Here is a 21,061-nt window from a genome sequence, read left to right as displayed (position 1 = left end):
AGGTGCCCCTTTGCCAGGACTACTTGGCAGTTTTTAAATGAAAGCTCTATCATTAATAACAAAAAAGTTATGCAAAATTTTCGATCTAAAAAAGTACATGTTAATCGTAAAAAACCGAAATTTCGATTTTTCTCAAAAACTATAATTTTTTTAATTTTGATAATTATGTGCAAGGTGCCCCTTTGCCAGGACTACTTGGCAGTTTTTAAATGAAAGCTCTATCATTAATAACAAAAAAGTTATGCAAAATTTTCGATCTAAAAAATTACATGTTAATCGTAAAAAACCGAAATTTCGATTTTTCTCAAAAACTGCAATTTTTTTAGTTTTTGATTATTACGTACAAGGTGCCTCTTTGCAAGGAGTACTTGACAGTTTTTAAATGAAAGCTCTATCGTTAATAGCAAAAAAGTTATGCAAAATTTTCGATCTAAAAAAGTACATGTTAATCGTAAAAAACTGAAATTTCGATTTTTCTCAAAAACTAAATTTTTTTAAATTTTGATAATTATGTGCAAGGTGCCCCTTTGCCAGGACTACTTGGCAGTTTTTAAATGAAAGCTCTATCTTTAATAACAAAAAAGTTATGCAAAATTTTCGATCTAAAAAAGTACATGTTAATCGTAAAAAACCGAAATTTCGATTTTTCTCAAAATTTATAATCTTTTAAATTTTGATAATTAGGTGCAAGGTGCCCCTTTGCCAGGACTACTTGGCAGTTTTTAAATGAAAGCTCTATCTTTAATAACAAAAAAGTTATACAAAATTTTCGATCTAAAAAAGTACATGTTAATCGTAAAAAACTGAAATTTCGATTTTTCTCAAAAACTATAATTTTTTTAATTTTGATAATTATGTGCAAGGTGCCCCTTTGCCAGGACTACTTGGCAGTTTTTAAATGAAAGCTCTATCATTAATAACAAAAAAGTTATGCAAAATTTTCGATCTAAAAAAGTACATGTTAATCGTAAAAAACCGAAATTTCGATTTTTCTCAAAAACTGCAATTTTTTTAGTTTTTGATTATTACGTACAAGGTGCCTCTTTGCAAGGAGTACTTGACAGTTTTTAAATGAAAGCTCTATCGTTAATAGCAAAAAAGTTATGCAAAATTTTCGATCTAAAAAAGTACATGTTAATCGTAAAAAACCGAAATTTCGATTTTTCTCAAAAACTATAATTTTTTTAATTTTGATAATTATGTGCAAGGTGCCCCTTTGCCAGGACTACTTGGCAGTTTTTAAATGAAAGCTCTATCATTAATAACAAAAAAGTTATGCAAAATTTTCGATCTAAAAAATTACATGTTAATCGTAAAAAACCGAAATTTCGATTTTTCTCAAAAACTGCAATTTTTTTAGTTTTTGATTATTACGTACAAGGTGCCTCTTTGCAAGGAGTACTTGACAGTTTTTAAATGAAAGCTCTATCGTTAATAGCAAAAAAGTTATGCAAAATTTTCGATCTAAAAAAGTACATGTTAATCGTAAAAAACTGAAATTTCGATTTTTCTCAAAAACTAAATTTTTTTAAATTTTGATAATTATGTGCAAGGTGCCCCTTTGCCAGGACTACTTGGCAGTTTTTAAATGAAAGCTCTATCTTTAATAACAAAAAAGTTATGCAAAATTTTCGATCTAAAAAAGTACATGTTAATCGTAAAAAACCGAAATTTCGATTTTTCTCAAAAACTATAATCTTTTAAATTTTGATAATTAAATGCAAGGTGCCCCTTTGCCAGGACTACTTGGCAGTTTTTAAATGAAAGCTCTATCTTTAATAACAAAAAAGTTATGCAAAATTTTCGATCTAAAAAAGTACATGTTAATCGTAAAAAACAGAAATTTCGATTTTTCTCAAAAACTATAATTTTTTTAATTTTGATAATTATGTGCAAGGTGCCCCTTTGCCAGGACTACTTGGCAGTTTTTAAATGAAAGCTCTATCTTTAATAACAAAAAAGTTATGCAAAATTTTCGATCTAAAAAAGTACATGTTAATCGTAAAAAACCGAAATTTCGATTTTTCTCAAAAACTATAATCTTTTAATTTTTGATAATTAGGTGCAAGGTGCCCCTTTGCCAGTAGTACTTGACAGTTTTTAAATGAAAGCTTTATCTTTAATAACAAAAAAGTTATGCAAAATTTTCGATCTAAAAAAGTACATGTTAATCGTAAAAAACCGAAATTTCGATTTTTCTCAAAAACTATAATTTTTTCAATTTTGATAATTATGTGCAAGGTGCCCCTTTGCCAGGACTACTTGGCAGTTTTTAAATGAAAGCTCTATCTTTAATAACAAAAAAGTTATGCAAAATTTTCGATCTAAAAAAGTACATGTTAATCGTAAAAAACCAAAATTTCGATTTTTCTCAAAAACTAAATTTTTTTAAATTTTGATAATTATGTGCAAGGTGCCTCTTTGCCAGTAGTACTGGACAGTTTTTAAATGAAAGCTCTATCTTTAATAACAAAAAAGTTATGCAAAATTTTCGATCTAAAAAAGTACATGTTAATCGTAAAAAACCGAAATTTCGATTTTTCTCAAAATTTATAATCTTTTAAATTTTGATAATTAGGTGCAAGGTGCCCCTTTGCCAGGACTACTTGGCAGTTTTTAAATGAAAGCTCTATCTTTAATAACAAAAAAGTTATGCAAAATTTTCGATCTAAAAAAGTACATGTTAATCGTAAAAAACTGAAATTTCGATTTTTCTCAAAAACTATAATTTTTTTAATTTTGATAATTATGTGCAAGGTGCCCCTTTGCCAGGACTACTTGGCAGTTTTTAAATGAAAGCTCTATCATTAATAACAAAAAAGTTATGCAAAATTTTCGATCTAAAAAAGTACATGTTAATCGTAAAAAACCGAAATTTCGATTTTTCTCAAAAACTGCAATTTTTTTAGTTTTTGATTATTACGTACAAGGTGCCTCTTTGCAAGGAGTACTTGACAGTTTTTAAATGAAAGCTCTATCGTTAATAGCAAAAAAGTTATGCAAAATTTTCGATCTAAAAAAGTACATGTTAATCGTAAAAAACCGAAATTTCGATTTTTCTCAAAAACTATAATTTTTTTAATTTTGATAATTATGTGCAAGGTGCCCCTTTGCCAGGACTACTTGGCAGTTTTTAAATGAAAGCTCTATCATTAATAACAAAAAAGTTATGCAAAATTTTCGATCTAAAAAATTACATGTTAATCGTAAAAAACCGAAATTTCGATTTTTCTCAAAAACTGCAATTTTTTTAGTTTTTGATTATTACGTACAAGGTGCCTCTTTGCAAGGAGTACTTGACAGTTTTTAAATGAAAGCTCTATCTTTAATAACAAAAAAGTTATGCAAAATTTTCGATCTAAAAAAGTACATGTTAATCGTAAAAAACCGAAATTTCGATTTTTCTCAAAAACTATAATCTTTTAAATTTTGATAATTAAATGCAAGGTGCCCCTTTGCCAGGACTACTTGGCAGTTTTTAAATGAAAGCTCTATCTTAAATAACAAAAAAGTTATGCAAAATTTTCGATCTAAAAAAGTACATGTTAATCGTAAAAAACAGAAATTTCGATTTTTCTCAAAAACTATAATTTTTTTAATTTTGATAATTATGTGCAAGGTGCCCCTTTGCCAGGACTACTTGGCAGTTTTTAAATGAAAGCTCTATCTTTAATAACAAAAAAGTTATGCAAAATTTTCGATCTAAAAAAGTACATGTTAATCGTAAAAAACCGAAATTTCGATTTTTCTCAAAAACTATAATCTTTTAATTTTTGATAATTAGGTGCAAGGTGCCCCTTTGCCAGTAGTACTTGACAGTTTTTAAATAAAAGCTCTATCTTTAATAACAAAAAAGTTATGCAAAATTTTCGATCTAAAAAAGTACATGTTAATCGTAAAAAACCGAAATTTCGATTTTTCTCAAAATTTATAATCTTTTAAATTTTGATAATTAGGTGCAAGGTGCCCCTTTGCCAGGACTACTTGGCAGTTTTTAAATGAAAGCTCTATCTTTAATAACAAAAAAGTTATGCAAAATTTTCGATCTAAAAAAGTACATGTTAATCGTAAAAAACCGAAATTTCGATTTTTCTCAAAAACTATAATTTTTTTAATTTTGATAATTATGTGCAAGGTGCCCCTTTGCCAGGACTACTTGGCAGTTTTTAAATGAAAGCTCTATCTTTAATAACAAAAAAGTTATGCAAAATTTTCGATCTAAAAAAGTACATGTTAATCGTAAAAAACCGAAATTTCGATTTTTCTCAAAAACTACAATTTTTTTAGTTTTTGATTATTACGTACAAGGTGCCTCTTTGCAAGGAGTACTTGACAGTTTTTAAATGAAAGCTCTATCGTTAATAGCAAAAAAGTTATGCAAAATTTTCGATCTAAAAAAGTACATGTTAATCGTAAAAAACCGAAATTTCGATTTTTCTCAAAAACTATAATTTTTTCAATTTTGATAATTTTGTGCAAGATGCCCCTTTCCCAGTAGTACTTGACAGTTTTTAAATGAAAGCTCTATCTTTAATAACGAAAAAGTTATGCAAAATTTTCGATCTAAAAAAGTACATGTTAATCGTAAAAAACCGAAATTTCGATTTTTCTCAAAAACTATAATTTTTTTAATTTTGATAATTATGTGCAAGGTGCCCCTTTGCCAGGACTACTTGGCAGTTTTTAAATGAAAGCTCTATCTTTAATAACAAAAAAGTTATGCAAAATTTTCGATCTAAAAAAGTACATGTTAATCGTAAAAAACCGAAATTTCAATTTTTCTCAAAAACTACAATTTTTTTAGTTTTTGATTATTACGTACAAGGTGCCTCTTTGCAAGGAGTACTTGACAGTTTTTAAATGAAAGCTCTATCGTTAATAGCAAAAAAGTTATGCAAAATTTTCGATCTAAAAAAGTACATGTTAATCGTAAAAAACCAAAATTTCGATTTTTCTCAAAAACTAAATTTTTTTAAATTTTGATAATTATGTGCAAGGTGCCTCTTTGCCAGTAGTACTTGGCAGTTTTTAAATGAAAGCTCTATCTTTAATAACAAAAAAGTTATGCAAAATTTTCGATCTAAAAAAGTACATGTTAATCGTAAAAAACCGAAATTTCGATTTTTCTCAAAAACTATAATTTTTTTAATTTTGATAATTATGTGCAAGGTGCCCCTTTGCCAGGACTACTTGGCAGTTTTTAAATGAAAGCTCTATCATTAATAACAAAAAAGTTATGCAAAATTTTCGATCTAAAAAAGTACATGTTAATCGTAAAAAACCGAAATTTCGATTTTTCTCAAAAACTACAATTTTTTTAGTTTTTGATTATTACGTACAAGGTGCCTCTTTGCAAGGAGTACTTGACAGTTTTTAAATGAAAGCTCTATCGTTAATAGCAAAAAAGTTATGCAAAATTTTCGATCTAAAAAAGTACATGTTAATCGTAAAAAACCGAAATTTCGATTTTTCTCAAAAACTATAATCTTTTAAATTTTGATAATTAGGTGCAAGGTTCCCCTTTGCCAGGACTACTTGGCAGTTTTTAAATGAAAGCTCTATCTTTAATAACAAAAAAGTTATGCAAAATTTTCGATCTAAAAAAGTACATGTTAATCGTAAAAAACCGAAATTTCGATTTTTCTCAAAAACTATAATTTTTTTAATTTTGATAATTATGTGCAAGGTGCCCCTTTGCCAGGACTACTTGGCAGTTTTTAAATGAAAGCTCTATCATTAATAACAAAAAAGTTATGCAAAATTTTCGATCTAAAAAAGTACATGTTAATCGTAAAAAACCGAAATTTCGATTTTTCTCAAAAACTACAATTTTTTATTTTTTGATTATTACGTACAAGGTGCCTCTTTGCAAGGAGTACTTGACAGTTTTTAAATGAAAGCTCTATCGTTAATAGCAAAAAAGTTATGCAAAATTTTCGATCTAAAAAAGTACATGTTAATCGTAAAAAACCGAAATTTCGATTTTTCTCAAAAACTATAATCTTTTAAATTTTGATAATTAGGTGCAAGGTTCCCCTTTGCCAGGACTACTTGGCAGTTTTTAAATGAAAGCTCTATCTTTAATAACAAAAAAGTTATGCAAAATTTTCGATCTAAAAAAGTACATGTTAATCGTAAAAAACCGAAATTTCGATTTTTCTCAAAAACTACAATTTTTTTAGTTTTTGATTATTACGTACAAGGTGCCTCTTTGCAAGGAGTACTTGACAGTTTTTAAATGAAAGCTCTATCGTTAATAGCAAAAAAGTTATGCAAAATTTTCGATCTAAAAAAGTACATGTTAATCGTAAAAAACCAAAATTTCGATTTTTCTCAAAAACTAAATTTTTTTAAATTTTGATAATTATGTGCAAGGTGCCTCTTTGCCAGTAGTACTTGACAGTTTTTAAATGAAAGCTCTATCTTTAATAACAAAAAAGTTATGCAAAATTTTCGATCTAAAAAAGTACATGTTAATCGTAAAAAACCGAAATTTCGATTTTTCTCAAAATTTATAATCTTTTTAATTTTGATAATTAGGTGCAAGGTGCCCCTTTGCCAGGACTACTTGGCAGTTTTTAAATGAAAGCTCTATCTTTAATAACAAAAAAGTTATGCAAAATTTTCGATCTAAAAAAGTACATGTTAATCGTAAAAAACCGAAATTTCGATTTTTCTCAAAAACTATAATTTTTTTAATTTTGATAATTATGTGCAAGGTGCCCCTTTGCCAGGACTACTTGGCAGTTTTTAAATGAAAGCTCTATCATTAATAACAAAAAAGTTATGCAAAATTTTCGATCTAAAAAAGTACATGTTAATCGTAAAAAACCGAAATTTCGATTTTTCTCAAAAACTACAATTTTTTTAGTTTTTGATTATTACGTACAAGGTGCCTCTTTGCAAGGAGTACTTGACAGTTTTTAAATGAAAGCTCTATCGTTAATAGCAAAAAAGTTATGCAAAATTTTCGATCTAAAAAAGTACATGTTAATCGTAAAAAACCGAAATTTCGATTTTTCTCAAAAACTATAATCTTTTAAATTTTGATAATTAGGTGCAAGGTTCCCCTTTGCCAGGACTACTTGGCAGTTTTTAAATGAAAGCTCTATCTTTAATAACAAAAAAGTTATGCAAAATTTTCGATCTAAAAAAGTACATGTTAATCGTAAAAAACCGAAATTTCGATTTTTCTCAAAAACTATAATTTTTTTAATTTTGATAATTATGTGCAAGGTGCCCCTTTGCCAGGACTACTTGGCAGTTTTTAAATGAAAGCTCTATCATTAATAACAAAAAAGTTATGCAAAATTTTCGATCTAAAAAAGTACATGTTAATCGTAAAAAACCGAAATTTCGATTTTTCTCAAAAACTACAATTTTTTTAGTTTTTGATTATTACGTACAAGGTGCCTCTTTGCAAGGAGTACTTGACAGTTTTTAAATGAAAGCTCTATCGTTAATAGCAAAAAAGTTATGCAAAATTTTCGATCTAAAAAAGTACATGTTAATCGTAAAAAACCGAAATTTCGATTTTTCTCAAAAACTAAATGTTTTAAATTTTGATAATTATGTGCAAGGTGCCTCTTTGCCAGTAGTACTTGACAGTTTTTAAATGAAAGCTCTATCTTTAATAACAAAAATGTTATGCAAAATTTTCGATCTAAAAAAGTACATGTTAATCGTAAAAAACCGAAATTTCGATTTTTCTCAAAAACTAAATGTTTTAAATTTTGATAATTATGTGCAAGGTGCCTCTTTGCCAGTAGTACTTGACAGTTTTTAAATGAAAGCTCTATCTTTAATAACAAAAAAGTTATGCAAAATTTTCGATCTAAAAAAGTACATGTTAATCGTAAAAAACCGAAATTTCGATTTTTCTCAAAAACTATAATATTTTAAATTTTGATAATTAGGTGTAAGGTGCCCCTTTGCCAGGACTACTTGGCAATTTTTAAATGAAAGCTCTATCTTTAATAACAAAAAAGTTATGCAAAATTTTCGATCTAAAAAAGTACATGTTAATCGTAAAAAACCGAAATTTCGATTTTTCTCAAAAACTAAATTTTTTTAAATTTTGATAATTATGTGCAAGGTGCCTCTTTGCCAGTAGTACTTGACAGTTTTTAAATGAAAGCTCTATCTTTACTAACAAAAAAGTTATGCAAAATTTTCTATCTAAAAAAGTGCGACAGAGATAAACTTATAAGCTACAAAGTCCACCCACAAGTCAGTTTTGACCCCTGGTGACTTTTTTTAAATTTTCTTACTAAAAACTGATTTAAAAGACTTAATCGTACTATCCCCCTGGCACATTCCGTTCTACAATAATTATAAAAACAAACACAATATAGCTTGACTTGCCTTAATCCTAACTTCTTCTGACTCGTCTTGCATCAGTCTGTTCAGTTTATCACAGACAGTTTCCAGTGAAACTTTCGGTTTATTCTCGGGTAGTAGTTCGGCGTAGAACAAACCGATGACAAGGGCGGGATTGGCCCTTAGACACCACCATTAATCCAACTCGTCCTCGATTTGGCCCCCAAATAACCTTGATATCATTGATTCCATAAATCCCTAATTAAACTCAAAATAGATCACAGACCAACTGCATGAATATTACATTTAAGGTGCTGCCATTTACTTACCATGCGTTTAATTAACTCCTTAATAAAATCCGTGAACATCAAGTCGGTGTCGTCGCCCAAACACTCCTGGATTATGCGGTTTACCTTCGGACAATTCAGATAAGGGCCGACCTTCTGGATCATACTTTTACAGGCCTAAATGGGGTCCATGCATGAGTTAAGTGAGTAAAATGATCCAAAAAAGTCATACCTTGACAACATACACGTCTGGAGCGCATAGATGCAAGAGTAAAGTGATGAGGTTCCCTTGGATCTCACTCGATCCTTGAATGCCTCTAAATTGGTCTCCTGGCCAAGGGATCTCCTAATAACTGGATCGAGGATCTCCTTAGACATGGATCCTCTTGACTGAATAGCAACTTGATCCTCACTGCTCCGGTAACTTGAAAGGGACTGAATTTGTACCCTGGCAAACTGTTCAGGAGTTTCGAGAAGGATAGCAGGGACTCCAGGATCAGCTCGCTTTCGTTCCTAGATAAGGAAGAATAGGTCGATCATTTTGTAAATGATTAAATTAAGTTAAATTTTTACTGAATTGACTTAGAAAATGGACAATATTGATAATGTCTGTCCATTTTCCTCCCTCGTTTCCCTCTCACTCTCGTTACTGCTACTTCTCTTCTTCTTCATCTTTTTCAACGGTGTCAAATACTCGGAAGAAGTTATTGATTTGCCAAACCTGCCATTCTGCCCATCATTTAGGCACCTTATTACAATAAATGTTTTTTTTGGACTTTTATTGTAATGGGATTTTTAGTCCCGAGGGTTCGTATGTCAAAGAAACCACTTATGTCGGGAAATCTCAGTTAATTCACCTCAGTTATGGGCTTAGTTTTAACACCTTTTAATAACAAAATAGATAACATAAATTGCTAGCCAAGAAACAGGACAGTTGTAACCTTACCTATTAATAATAAAAGCACTGACCCGGATTAAAACCTTTTAACGGAACCACGGAGTCAAAAGCGCCATACTTCTTTATTAAATGGTGATAAACGAAGTAATAATCATACGAATACTCCGAGCAGAAATGTAGGGTTTAAAGAATGTCACGCATTTCCACAAATAAATAAAATATTTAAGACGCCCGATATTCTAATAGAACGAACCACGTGCAAAGGTAGAGGTCGTTCCGCTACATTATATATTTAAGAAAGAACTACGGGTTTGATATTTTTTTTTAATTTTCAAAATTTTTAAGTTAAGAAACTTACCCCAAATTGTGATAATCCAAACAGTTCATTAAAATGCCCAGTATCTGATTGCAGTACCGCACCACGAGCTCCTTATTCAAATTCTCCGGGGCATACCCCGATCTTCCGCACCCAGCAGCTCTGGTCCAGCTTTTTGGACATCTAAAATCATCTCCAATAGGTTTTCTATTAAAACCGCCTGTTTGCTCTCTACATTGTCCTTGATCAAGTAGGTAAAGAAAGCGACCACTACCGTCCACTGAGGTATCAGGTCCGACCGAATACTGGGCCCATAAAGGAGACGATCCATGACAAAGTGTGCTACATGTCTGCACCTACGTCCCCCACCACTGTTTCGGTCATTTTTAGAAAGAGAAGTTGGTCCTGGTCGTTGCAGAGAGAGCTGGAGAATAAAAGGTACGGTCACATGTGAACGAGTGAGTCAACCCATATCCCCCACCCGCCCCACACTGTTTATCAGTAAGAAATTATATACCCTCCTCCCCCCCTTTCAAATTATTTCATAATTTTTTTTTATTCGAATTCCAACTAACTATACCAGCGTGTTATTCTGATCACCTAGATTACGAAAACACCGGGTTATAACAGGATCTGAGCAGAACTAAGGGAATGAGAGCACTTTGAAAATCCTGAAAAAGTCGTTTTCGACGTCCGTTTTTGAGGCCAAAAATGGGCTACAAAAATGCCATATCTCGGCTCTTGTAGAAGCTACGACTTTGCGGATGGTCTCGTTGGATTCAGAAGGACGAAACTAAGACAAAACCGTTGGAATTTTCCCGATAGCTCATATAGAAGCCGAGATATCGACCTTCAAAGTTTGGGTTTTTTCATTTTTCGGGTATACCCCCCCGTATCGAATTTTTTCACCAAAAATTGATTTTTTCGAAATCAAACTAACTATACCAGCGTGTTATTCTGATCACCTAGATTACGAAAACACCGGGTTATAACAGGATCCGAGCAGAACTAAGGGAATGAGAGCACTTTGAAAATCCTGAAAAAGTCGTTTTCGACGTCCGTTTTTGAGGCCAAAAATGGGCTACAAAAATGCCATATCTCGGCTCTCGTAGAAGCTACGACCTTGTGGATGGTCTCGTTGGATTTAGAAGGACGAAACTAAGACAAAACCGTTGGAATTTTCCCGATAGCTCATATAGAAGCCGAGATATCGACCTTCAAAGTTTGGGTTTTTTCATTTTTCGGGTATACCCCCCCGTATCGAATTTTTTCACCAAAAATTGATTTTTTCGAAATCAAACTAACTATACCAGCGTGTTATTCTGATCACCTAGATTACGAAAACACCGGGTTATAACAGGATCCGAGCTGAACTAAGGGAATGAGAGCACTTTGAAAATCCTGAAAAAGTCGTTTTCGACGTCCGTTTTTGAGGCCAAAAATGGGCTACAAAAATGCCATATCTCGGCTCTCGTAGAAGCTACGACCTGGCGGGAGGTCTCGTTGGATTTAGAAGGACGAAACTAAGACAAAACCGTTGGAATTTTCCCGATAGCTTATATAGAAGCTGAGATATGAGCCTTCAAAATTTGGGTTTTTTCATTTTTCGGGTCTACCCCCCCGTATCGAATTTTTTCACCAAAAATTGATTTTTTCGAAATCAAACTAACTATACCAGCGTGTTATTCTGATCACCTAGATTACGAAAACACCGGGTTATAACAGGATCCGAGCAGAACTAAGGGAATGAGAGCACTTTGAAAATCCTGAAAAAGTCGTTTTCGACGTCCGTTTTTGAGGCCAAAAATGGGCTACAAAAATGCCATATCTCGGCTCTCGTAGAAGCTACGACCTGGCGGATGGTCTCGTTGGATTTAGAAATACACAACTAAGACAAAACCGTTGGAATTTTCCCGATAGCTCATATAGAAGCCGAGATATCGACCTTCAAAGTTTGGGTTTTTTCATTTTTCGGGTATACCCCCCCGTATCGAATTTTTTCACCAAAAATTGATTTTTTCGAAATCAAACTAACTATACCAGCGTGTTATTCTGATCACCTAGATTACGAAAACACCGGGTTATAACAGGATCCGAGCAGAACTAAGGGAATGAGAGCACTTTGAAAATCCTGAAAAAGTCGTTTTCGACGTCCGTTTTTGAGGCCAAAAATGGGCTACAAAAATGCCATATCTCGGCTCTCGTAGAAGCTACGACCTTGCGGATGGTCTCGTTGGATTTAGAAGGACGAAACTAAGACAAAACCGTTGGAATTTTCCCGATAGCTCATATAGAAGCTGAGATATGAGCCTTCAAAGTTTGGGTTTTTTCATTTTTCGGGTATACCCCCCCGTATCGAATTTTTTCACCAAAAATTGATTTTTTTCGAAATCAAACTAACTATACCAGCGTGTTATTCTGATCACCTAGATTACGAAAACACCGGGTTATAACAGGATCCGAGCAGAACTAAGGGAATGAGAGCACTTTGAAAATCCTGAAAAAGTCGTTTTCGACGTCCGTTTTTGAGGCCAAAAATGGGCTACAAAAATGCCATATCTCGGCTCTCGTAGAAGCTACGACCTTGCGGATGGTCTCGTTGGATTTAGAAGGACGAAACTAAGACAAAACCGTTGGAATTTTCCCGATAGCTCATATAGAAGCCGAGATATCGACCTTCAAAGTTTGGGTTTTTTCATTTTTCGGGTATACCCCCCCGTATCGAATTTTTTCACCAAAAAATGATTTTTTCGAAATCAAACTAACTATACCAGCGTGTTATTCTGATCACCTAGATTACGAAAACACCGGGTTATAACAGGATCCGAGCAGAACTAAGGGAATGAGAGCACTTTGAAAATCCTGAAAAAGTCGTTTTCGACGTCCGTTTTTGAGGCCAAAAATGGGCTACAAAAATGCCATATCTCGGCTCTCGTAGAAGCTACGACCTTGCGGATGGTCTCGTTGGATTTAGAAGGACGAAACTAAGACAAAACCGTTGGAATTTTCCCGATAGCTCATATAGAAGCTGAGATATGATCCTTCAAAGTTTGGGTTTTTTCATTTTTCGGGTATACCCCCCCGTATCGAATTTTTTCACCAAAAATTGATTTTTTTCGAAATCAAACTAACTATACCAGCGTGTTATTCTGATCACCTAGATTACGAAAACACCGGGTTATAACAGGATCCGAGCAGAACTAAGGGAATGAGAGCACTTTAAAAATCCTGAAAAAGTCGTTTTCGACGTCCGTTTTTGAGGCCAAAAATGGGCTACAAAAATGCCATATCTCGGCTCTCGTAGAAGCTACGACCTTGCGGATGGTCTCGTTGGATTTAGAAGGACGAAACTAAGACAAAACCGTTGGAATTTTCCCGATAGCTCATATAGAAGCTGAGATATGAGCCTTCAAAGTTTGGGTTTTTTCATTTTTCGGGTATACCCCCCCGTATCGAATTTTTTCACCAAAAATTGATTTTTTTCGAAATCAAACTAACTATACCAGCGTGTTATTCTGATCACCTAGATTACGAAAACACCGGGTTATAACAGGATCCGAGCAGAACTAAGGGAATGAGAGCACTTTGAAAATCCTGAAAAAGTCGTTTTCGACGTCCGTTTTTGAGGCCAAAAATGGGCTACAAAAATGCCATATCTCGGCTCTCGTAGAAGCTACGACCTTGCGGATGGTCTCGTTGGATTTAGAAGGACGAAACTAAGACAAAACCGTTGGAATTTTCCCGATAGCTCATATAGAAGCTGAGATATGAGCCTTCAAAGTTTGGGTTTTTTCATTTTTCGGGTATACCCCCCCGTATCGAATTTTTTCACCAAAAATTGATTTTGTCGAAATCAAACTAACTATACCAGCGTGTTATTCTGATCACCTAGATTACGAAAACACCGGGTTATAACAGGATCCGAGCAGAACTGAGGGAATGAGAGCACTTTGAAAATCCTGAAAAAGTCGTTTTCGACGTCCGTTTTTGAGGCCAAAAATGGGCTACAAAAATGCCATATCTCGGCTCTCGTAGAAGCTACGACCTTGCGGATGGTCTCGTTGGATTTAGAAGGACGAAACTAAGACAAAACCGTTGGAATTTTCCCGATAGCTCATATAGAAGCTGAGAAATGAGCCTTCAAAGTTTGGGTTTTTTCATTTTTCGGGTATACCCCCCCGTATCGAATTTTTTCACCAAAAAATGATTTTTTCGAAATCAAACTAACTATACCAGCGTGTTATTCTGATCACCTAGATTACGAAAACACCGGGTTATAACAGGATCCGAGCAGAACTAAGGGAATGAGAGCACTTTGAAAATCCTGAAAAAGTCGTTTTCGACGTCCGTTTTTGAGGCCAAAAATGGGCTACAAAAATGCCATATCTCGGCTCTCGTAGAAGCTACGACCTTGCGGATGGTCTCGTTGGATTTAGAAGGACGAAACTAAGACAAAACCGTTGGAATTTTCCCGATAGCTCATATAGAAGCTGAGATATGATCCTTCAAAGTTTGGGTTTTTTCATTTTTCGGGTATACCCCCCCGTATCGAATTTTTTCACCAAAAATTGATTTTTTTCGAAATCAAACTAACTATACCAGCGTGTTATTCTGATCACCTAGATTACGAAAACACCGGGTTATAACAGGATCCGAGCAGAACTAAGGGAATGAGAGCACTTTAAAAATCCTGAAAAAGTCGTTTTCGACGTCCGTTTTTGAGGCCAAAAATGGGCTACAAAAATGCCATATCTCGGCTCTCGTAGAAGCTACGACCTTGCGGATGGTCTCGTTGGATTTAGAAGGACGAAACTAAGACAAAACCGTTGGAATTTTCCCGATAGCTCATATAGAAGCTGAGATATGAGCCTTCAAAGTTTGGGTTTTTTCATTTTTCGGGTATACCCCCCCGTATCGAATTTTTTCACCAAAAATTGATTTTTTTCGAAATCAAACTAACTATACCAGCGTGTTATTCTGATCACCTAGATTACGAAAACACCGGGTTATAACAGGATCCGAGCAGAACTAAGGGAATGAGAGCACTTTGAAAATCCTGAAAAAGTCGTTTTCGACGTCCGTTTTTGAGGCCAAAAATGGGCTACAAAAATGCCATATCTCGGCTCTCGTAGAAGCTACGACCTTGCGGATGGTCTCGTTGGATTTAGAAGGACGAAACTAAGACAAAACCGTTGGAATTTTCCCGATAGCTCATATAGAAGCTGAGATATGAGCCTTCAAAGTTTGGGTTTTTTCATTTTTCGGGTATACCCCCCCGTATCGAATTTTTTCACCAAAAATTGATTTTGTCGAAATCAAACTAACTATACCAGCGTGTTATTCTGATCACCTAGATTACGAAAACACCGGGTTATAACAGGATCCGAGCAGAACTGAGGGAATGAGAGCACTTTGAAAATCCTGAAAAAGTCGTTTTCGACGTCCGTTTTTGAGGCCAAAAATGGGCTACAAAAATGCCATATCTCGGCTCTCGTAGAAGCTACGACCTTGCGGATGGTCTCGTTGGATTTAGAAGGACGAAACTAAGACAAAACCGTTGGAATTTTCCCGATAGCTCATATAGAAGCTGAGATATGAGCCTTCAAAGTTTGGGTTTTTTCATTTTTCGGGTATACCCCCCCGTATCGAATTTTTTCACCAAAAATTGATTTTTTTCGAAATCAAACTAACTATACCAGCGTGTTATTCTGATCACCTAGATTACGAAAACACCGGGTTATAACAGGATCCGAGCAGAACTAAGGGAATGAGAGCACTTTGAAAATCCTGAAAAAGTCGTTTTCGACGTCCGTTTTTGAGGCCAAAAATGGGCTACAAAAATGCCATATCTCGGCTCTCGTAGAAGCTACGACCTTGCGGATGGTCTCGTTGGATTTAGAAGGACGAAACTAAGACAAAACCGTTGGAATTTTCCCGATAGCTCATATAGAAGCTGAGATATGAGCCTTCAAAGTTTGGGTTTTTTCATTTTTCGGGTATACCCCCCCGTATCGAATTTTTTCACCAAAAATTGATTTTGTCGAAATCAAACTAACTATACCAGCGTGTTATTCTGATCACCTAGATTACGAAAACACCGGGTTATAACAGGATCCGAGCAGAACTGAGGGAATGAGAGCACTTTGAAAATCCTGAAAAAGTCGTTTTCGACGTCCGTTTTTGAGGCCAAAAATGGGCTACAAAAATGCCATATCTCGGCTCTCGTAGAAGCTACGACCTTGCGGATGGTCTCGTTGGATTTAGAAGGACGAAACTAAGACAAAACCGTTGGAATTTTCCCGATAGCTCATATAGAAGCCGAGATATCGACCTTCAAAGTTTGGGTTTTTTCATTTTTCGGGTATATCCCCCCGTATCGAATTTTTTCACCAAAAATTGATTTTTTTCGAAATCAAACTAACTATACCAGCGTGTTATTCTGATCACCTAGATTACGAAAACACCGGGTTATAACAGGATCCGAGCAGAACTAAGGGAATGAGAGCACTTTGAAAATCCTGAAAAAGTCGTTTTCGACGTCCGTTTTTGAGGCCAAAAATGGGCTACAAAAATGCCATATCTCGGCTCTCGTAGAAGCTACGACCTTGCGGATGGTCTCGTTGGATTTAGAAGGACGAAACTAAGACAAAACCGTTGGAATTTTCCCGATAGCTCATATAGAAGCTGAGATATGAGCCTTCAAAGTTTGGGTTTTTTCATTTTTCGGGTATACCCCCCCGTATCGAATTTTTTCACCAAAAATTGATTTTTTTCGAAATCAAACTAACTATACCAGCGTGTTATTCTGATCACCTAGATTACGAAAACACCGGGTTATAACAGGATCCGAGCAGAACTAAGGGAATGAGAGCACTTTAAAAATCCTGAAAAAGTCGTTTTCGACGTCCGTTTTTGAGGCCAAAAATGGGCTACAAAAATGCCATATCTCGGCTCTCGTAGAAGCTACGACCTTGCGGATGGTCTCGTTGGATTTAGAAGGACGAAACTAAGACAAAACCGTTGGAATTTTCCCGATAGCTCATATAGAAGCTGAGATATGAGCCTTCAAAGTTTGGGTTTTTTCATTTTTCGGGTATACCCCCCCGTATCGAATTTTTTCACCAAAAATTGATTTTGTCGAAATCAAACTAACTATACCAGCGTGTTATTCTGATCACCTAGATTACGAAAACACCGGGTTATAACAGGATCCGAGCAGAACTGAGGGAATGAGAGCACTTTGAAAATCCTGAAAAAGTCGTTTTCGACGTCCGTTTTTGAGGCCAAAAATGGGCTACAAAAATGCCATATCTCGGCTCTCGTAGAAGCTACGACCTTGCGGATGGTCTCGTTGGATTTAGAAGGACGAAACTAAGACAAAACCGTTGGAATTTTCCCGATAGCTCATATAGAAGCCGAGATATCGACCTTCAAAGTTTGGGTTTTTTCATTTTTCGGGTATATCCCCCCGTATCGAATTTTTTCACCAAAAATTGATTTTTTTCGAAATCAAACTAACTATACCAGCGTGTTATTCTGATCACCTAGATTACGAAAACACCGGGTTATAACAGGATCCGAGCAGAACTAAGGGAATGAGAGCACTTTAAAAATCCTGAAAAAGTCGTTTTCGACGTCCGTTTTTGAGGCCAAAAATGGGCTACAAAAATTCCATATCTCGGCTCTCGTAGAAGCTATGACCTTGCGGATGGTCTCGTTGGATTTAAAAGGACGAAACTAAGACAAAACCGTTGGAATTTTCCCGATAGCTCATATAGAAGCCGAGATATCGACCTTCAAAGTTTGGGTTTTTTCATTTTTTGGGTATATCCCCCCGTATCGAATTTTTTCACCAAAAATTGATTTTGTCGAAATCAAACTAACTATACCAGCGTGTTATTCTGATCACCTAGATTACGAAAACACCGGGTTATAACAGGATCCGAGCAGAACTGAGGGAATGAGAGCACTTTGAAAATCCTGAAAAAGTCGTTTTCGACGTCCGTTTTTGAGGCCAAAAATGGGCTACAAAAATGCCATATCTCGGCTCTCGTAGAAGCTACGACCTTGCGGATGGTCTCGTTGGATTTAGAAGGACGAAACTAAGACAAAACCGTTGGAATTTTCCCGATAGCTCATATAGAAGCTGAGATATGAGCCTTCAAAGTTTGGGTTTTTTCATTTTTCGGGTATACCCCCCCGTATCGAATTTTTTCACCAAAAATTGATTTTTTTCGAAATCAAACTAACTATACCAGCGTGTTATTCTGATCACCTAGATTACGAAAACACCGGGTTATAACAGGATCCGAGCAGAACTAAGGGAATGAGAGCACTTTGAAAATCCTGAAAAAGTCGTTTTCGACGTCCGTTTTTGAGGCCAAAAATGGGCTACAAAAATGCCATATCTCGGCTCTCGTAGAAGCTACGACCTTGCGGATGGTCTCGTTGGATTTAGAAGGACGAAACTAAGACAAAACCGTTGGAATTTTCCCGATAGCTCATATAGAAGCCGAGATATCGACCTTCAAAGTTTGGGTTTTTTCATTTTTCGGGTATACCCCCCCGTATCGAATTTTTTCACCAAAAATTGATTTTTTTCGAAATCAAACTAACTATACCAGCGTGTTATTCTGATCACCTAGATTACGAAAACACCGGGTTATAACAGGATCCGAGCAGAACTAAGGGAATGAGAGCACTTTAAAAATCCTGAAAAAGTCGTTTTCGACGTCCGTTTTTGAGGCCAAAAATGGGCTACAAAAATGCCATATCTCGGCTCTCGTAGAAGCTACGACCTTGCGGATGGTCTCGTTGGATTTAGAAGGACGAAACTAAGACAAAACCGTTGGAATTTTCCCGATAGCTCATATAGAAGCTGAGAAATGAGCCTTCAAAGTTTGGGTTTTTTCATTTTTCGGGTATACCCCCCCGTATCGAATTTTTTCACCAAAAAATGATTTTTTCGAAATCAAACTAACTATACCAGCGTGTTATTCTGATCACCTAGATTACGAAAACACCGGGTTATAACAGGATCCGAGCAGAACTAAGGGAATGAGAGCACTTTGAAAATCCTGAAAAAGTCGTTTTCGACGTCCGTTTTTGAGGCCAAAAATGGGCTACAAAAATGCCATATCTCGGCTCTCGTAGAAGCTACGACCTTGCGGATGGTCTCGTTGGATTTAGAAGGACGAAACTAAGACAAAACCGTTGGAATTTTCCCGATAGCTCATATAGAAGCTGAGATATGAGCCTTCAAAGTTTGGGTTTTTTCATTTTTCGGGTATACCCCCCCGTATCGAATTTTTTCACCAAAAATTGATTTTTTTCGAAATCAAACTAACTATACCAGCGTGTTATTCTGATCACCTAGATTACGAAAACACCGGGTTATAACAGGATCCTAGCAGAACTAAGGGAATGAGAGCACTTTAAAAATCCTGAAAAAGTCGTTTTCGACGTCCGTTTTTGAGGCCAAAAATGGGCTACAAAAATGCCATATCTCGGCTCTCGTAGAAGCTACGACCTTGCGGATGGTCTCGTTGGATTCAAAAGGACGAAACTAAGACAAAACCGTTGGAATTTTCCCGATAGCTCATATAGAAGCCGAGATATCGACCTTCAAAGTTTGGGTTTTTTCATTTTTCGGGTATATCCCCCCGTATCGAATTTTTTCACCAAAAATTGATTTTTTTCGAAATCAAACTAACTATACCAGCGTGTTATTCTGATCACCTAGATTACGAAAACACCGGGTTATAACAGGATCCGAGCAGAACTAAGGGAATGAGAGCACTTTGAAAATCCTGAAAAAGTCGTTTTCGACGTCCGTTTTTGAGGCCAAAAATGGGCTACAAAAATGCCATATCTCGGCTCTCGTAGAAGCTACGACCTTGCGGATGGTCTCGTTGGATTTAGAAGGACGAAACTAAGACAAAACCGTTGGAATTTTCCCGATAGCTCATATAGAAGCTGAGAAATGAGCCTTCAAAGTTTGGGTTTTTTCATTTTTCGGGTATACCCCCCCGTATCGAATTTTTTCACCAAAAAATGATTTTTTCGAAATCAAACTAACTATACCAGCGTGTTATTCTGATCACCTAGATTACGAAAACACCGGGTTATAACAGGATCCGAGCAGAACTAAGGGAATGAGAGCACTTTGAAAATCCTGAAAAAGTCGTTTTCGACGTCCGTTTTTGAGGCCAAAAATGGGCTACAAAAATGCCATATCTCGGCTCTCGTAGAAGCTACGACCTTGCGGATGGTCTCGTTGGATTTAGAAGGACGAAACTAAGACAAAACCGTTGGAATTTTCCCGATAGCTCATATAGAAGCTGAGATATGATCCTTCAAAGTTTGGGTTTTTTCATTTTTCGGGTATACCCCCCCGTATCGAATTTTTTCACCAAAAATTGATTTTTTTCGAAATCAAACTAACTATACCAGCGTGTTATTCTGATCACCTAGATTACGAAAACACCGGGTTATAACAGGATCCGAGCAGAACTAAGGGAATGAGAGCACTTTAAAAATCCTGAAAAAGTCGTTTTCGACGTCCGTTTTTGAGGCCAAAAATGGGCTACAAAAATGCCATATCTCGGCTCTCGTAGAAGCTACGACCTTGCGGATGGTCTCGTTGGATTTAGAAGGACGAAACTAAGACAAAACCGTTGGAATTTTCCCGATAGCTCATATAGAAGCTGAGATATGAGCCTTCAAAGTTTGGGTTTTTTCATTTTTCGGGTATACCCCCCCGTATCGAATTTTTTCACCAAAAATTGATTTTTTTCGAAATCAAACTAACTATACCAGCGTGTTATTCTGATCACCTAGATTACGAAAACACCGGGTTATAACAGGATCCGAGCAGAACTAAGGGAATGAGAGCACTTTGAAAATCCTGAAAAAGTCGTTTTCGACGTCCGTTTTTGAGGCCAAAAATGGGCTACAAAAATGCCATATCTCGGCTCTCGTAGAAGCTACGACCTTGCGGATGGTCTCGTTGGATTTAGAAGGACGAAACTAAGACAAAACCGTTGGAATTTTCCCGATAGCTCATATAGAAGCTGAGATATGAGCCTTCAAAGTTTGGGTTTTTTCATTTTTCGGGTATACCCCCCCGTATCGAATTTTTTCACCAAAAATTGATTTTGTCGAAATCAAACTAACTATACCAGCGTGTTATTCTGATCACCTAGATTACGAAAACACCGGGTTATAACAGGATCCGAGCAG

At 35.4% G+C, this 21,061-nt stretch overlaps 2 protein-coding genes across 2 annotated transcripts in view; both read right to left on the bottom strand.

Annotated features, from left to right (window-relative positions):
- Positions 1-10,227, bottom strand: part of LOC126749580 (uncharacterized) — an 80,939-nt gene extending 70,712 nt beyond the window's left edge. Inside the window, exon 1 of the mRNA XM_050459297.1 lies at positions 9,863-10,227. Coding sequence (XP_050315254.1) covers positions 9,863-9,891 — 29 coding nt within the window. The 5' untranslated portion in view covers positions 9,892-10,227. The remainder of the gene's footprint in view (positions 1-9,862) is intronic.
- LOC126749579 (uncharacterized) overlaps positions 8,366-21,061 on the bottom strand; it is an 80,483-nt gene continuing 67,787 nt past the window's right edge. Inside the window, exon 4 of the mRNA XM_050459292.1 lies at positions 8,366-8,577. The gene's annotated coding sequence lies outside the window, so the exon portion shown is untranslated. The remainder of the gene's footprint in view (positions 8,578-21,061) is intronic.

This window comes from Anthonomus grandis, unplaced genomic scaffold (genome assembly GCF_022605725.1).
Source record: "Anthonomus grandis grandis unplaced genomic scaffold, icAntGran1.3 ctg00000334.1, whole genome shotgun sequence".
In the NCBI taxonomy this organism is placed as follows: Eukaryota; Metazoa; Arthropoda; class Insecta; order Coleoptera; family Curculionidae; genus Anthonomus; species Anthonomus grandis.
This window is presented reverse-complemented; position numbering and strand designations above follow the sequence as displayed.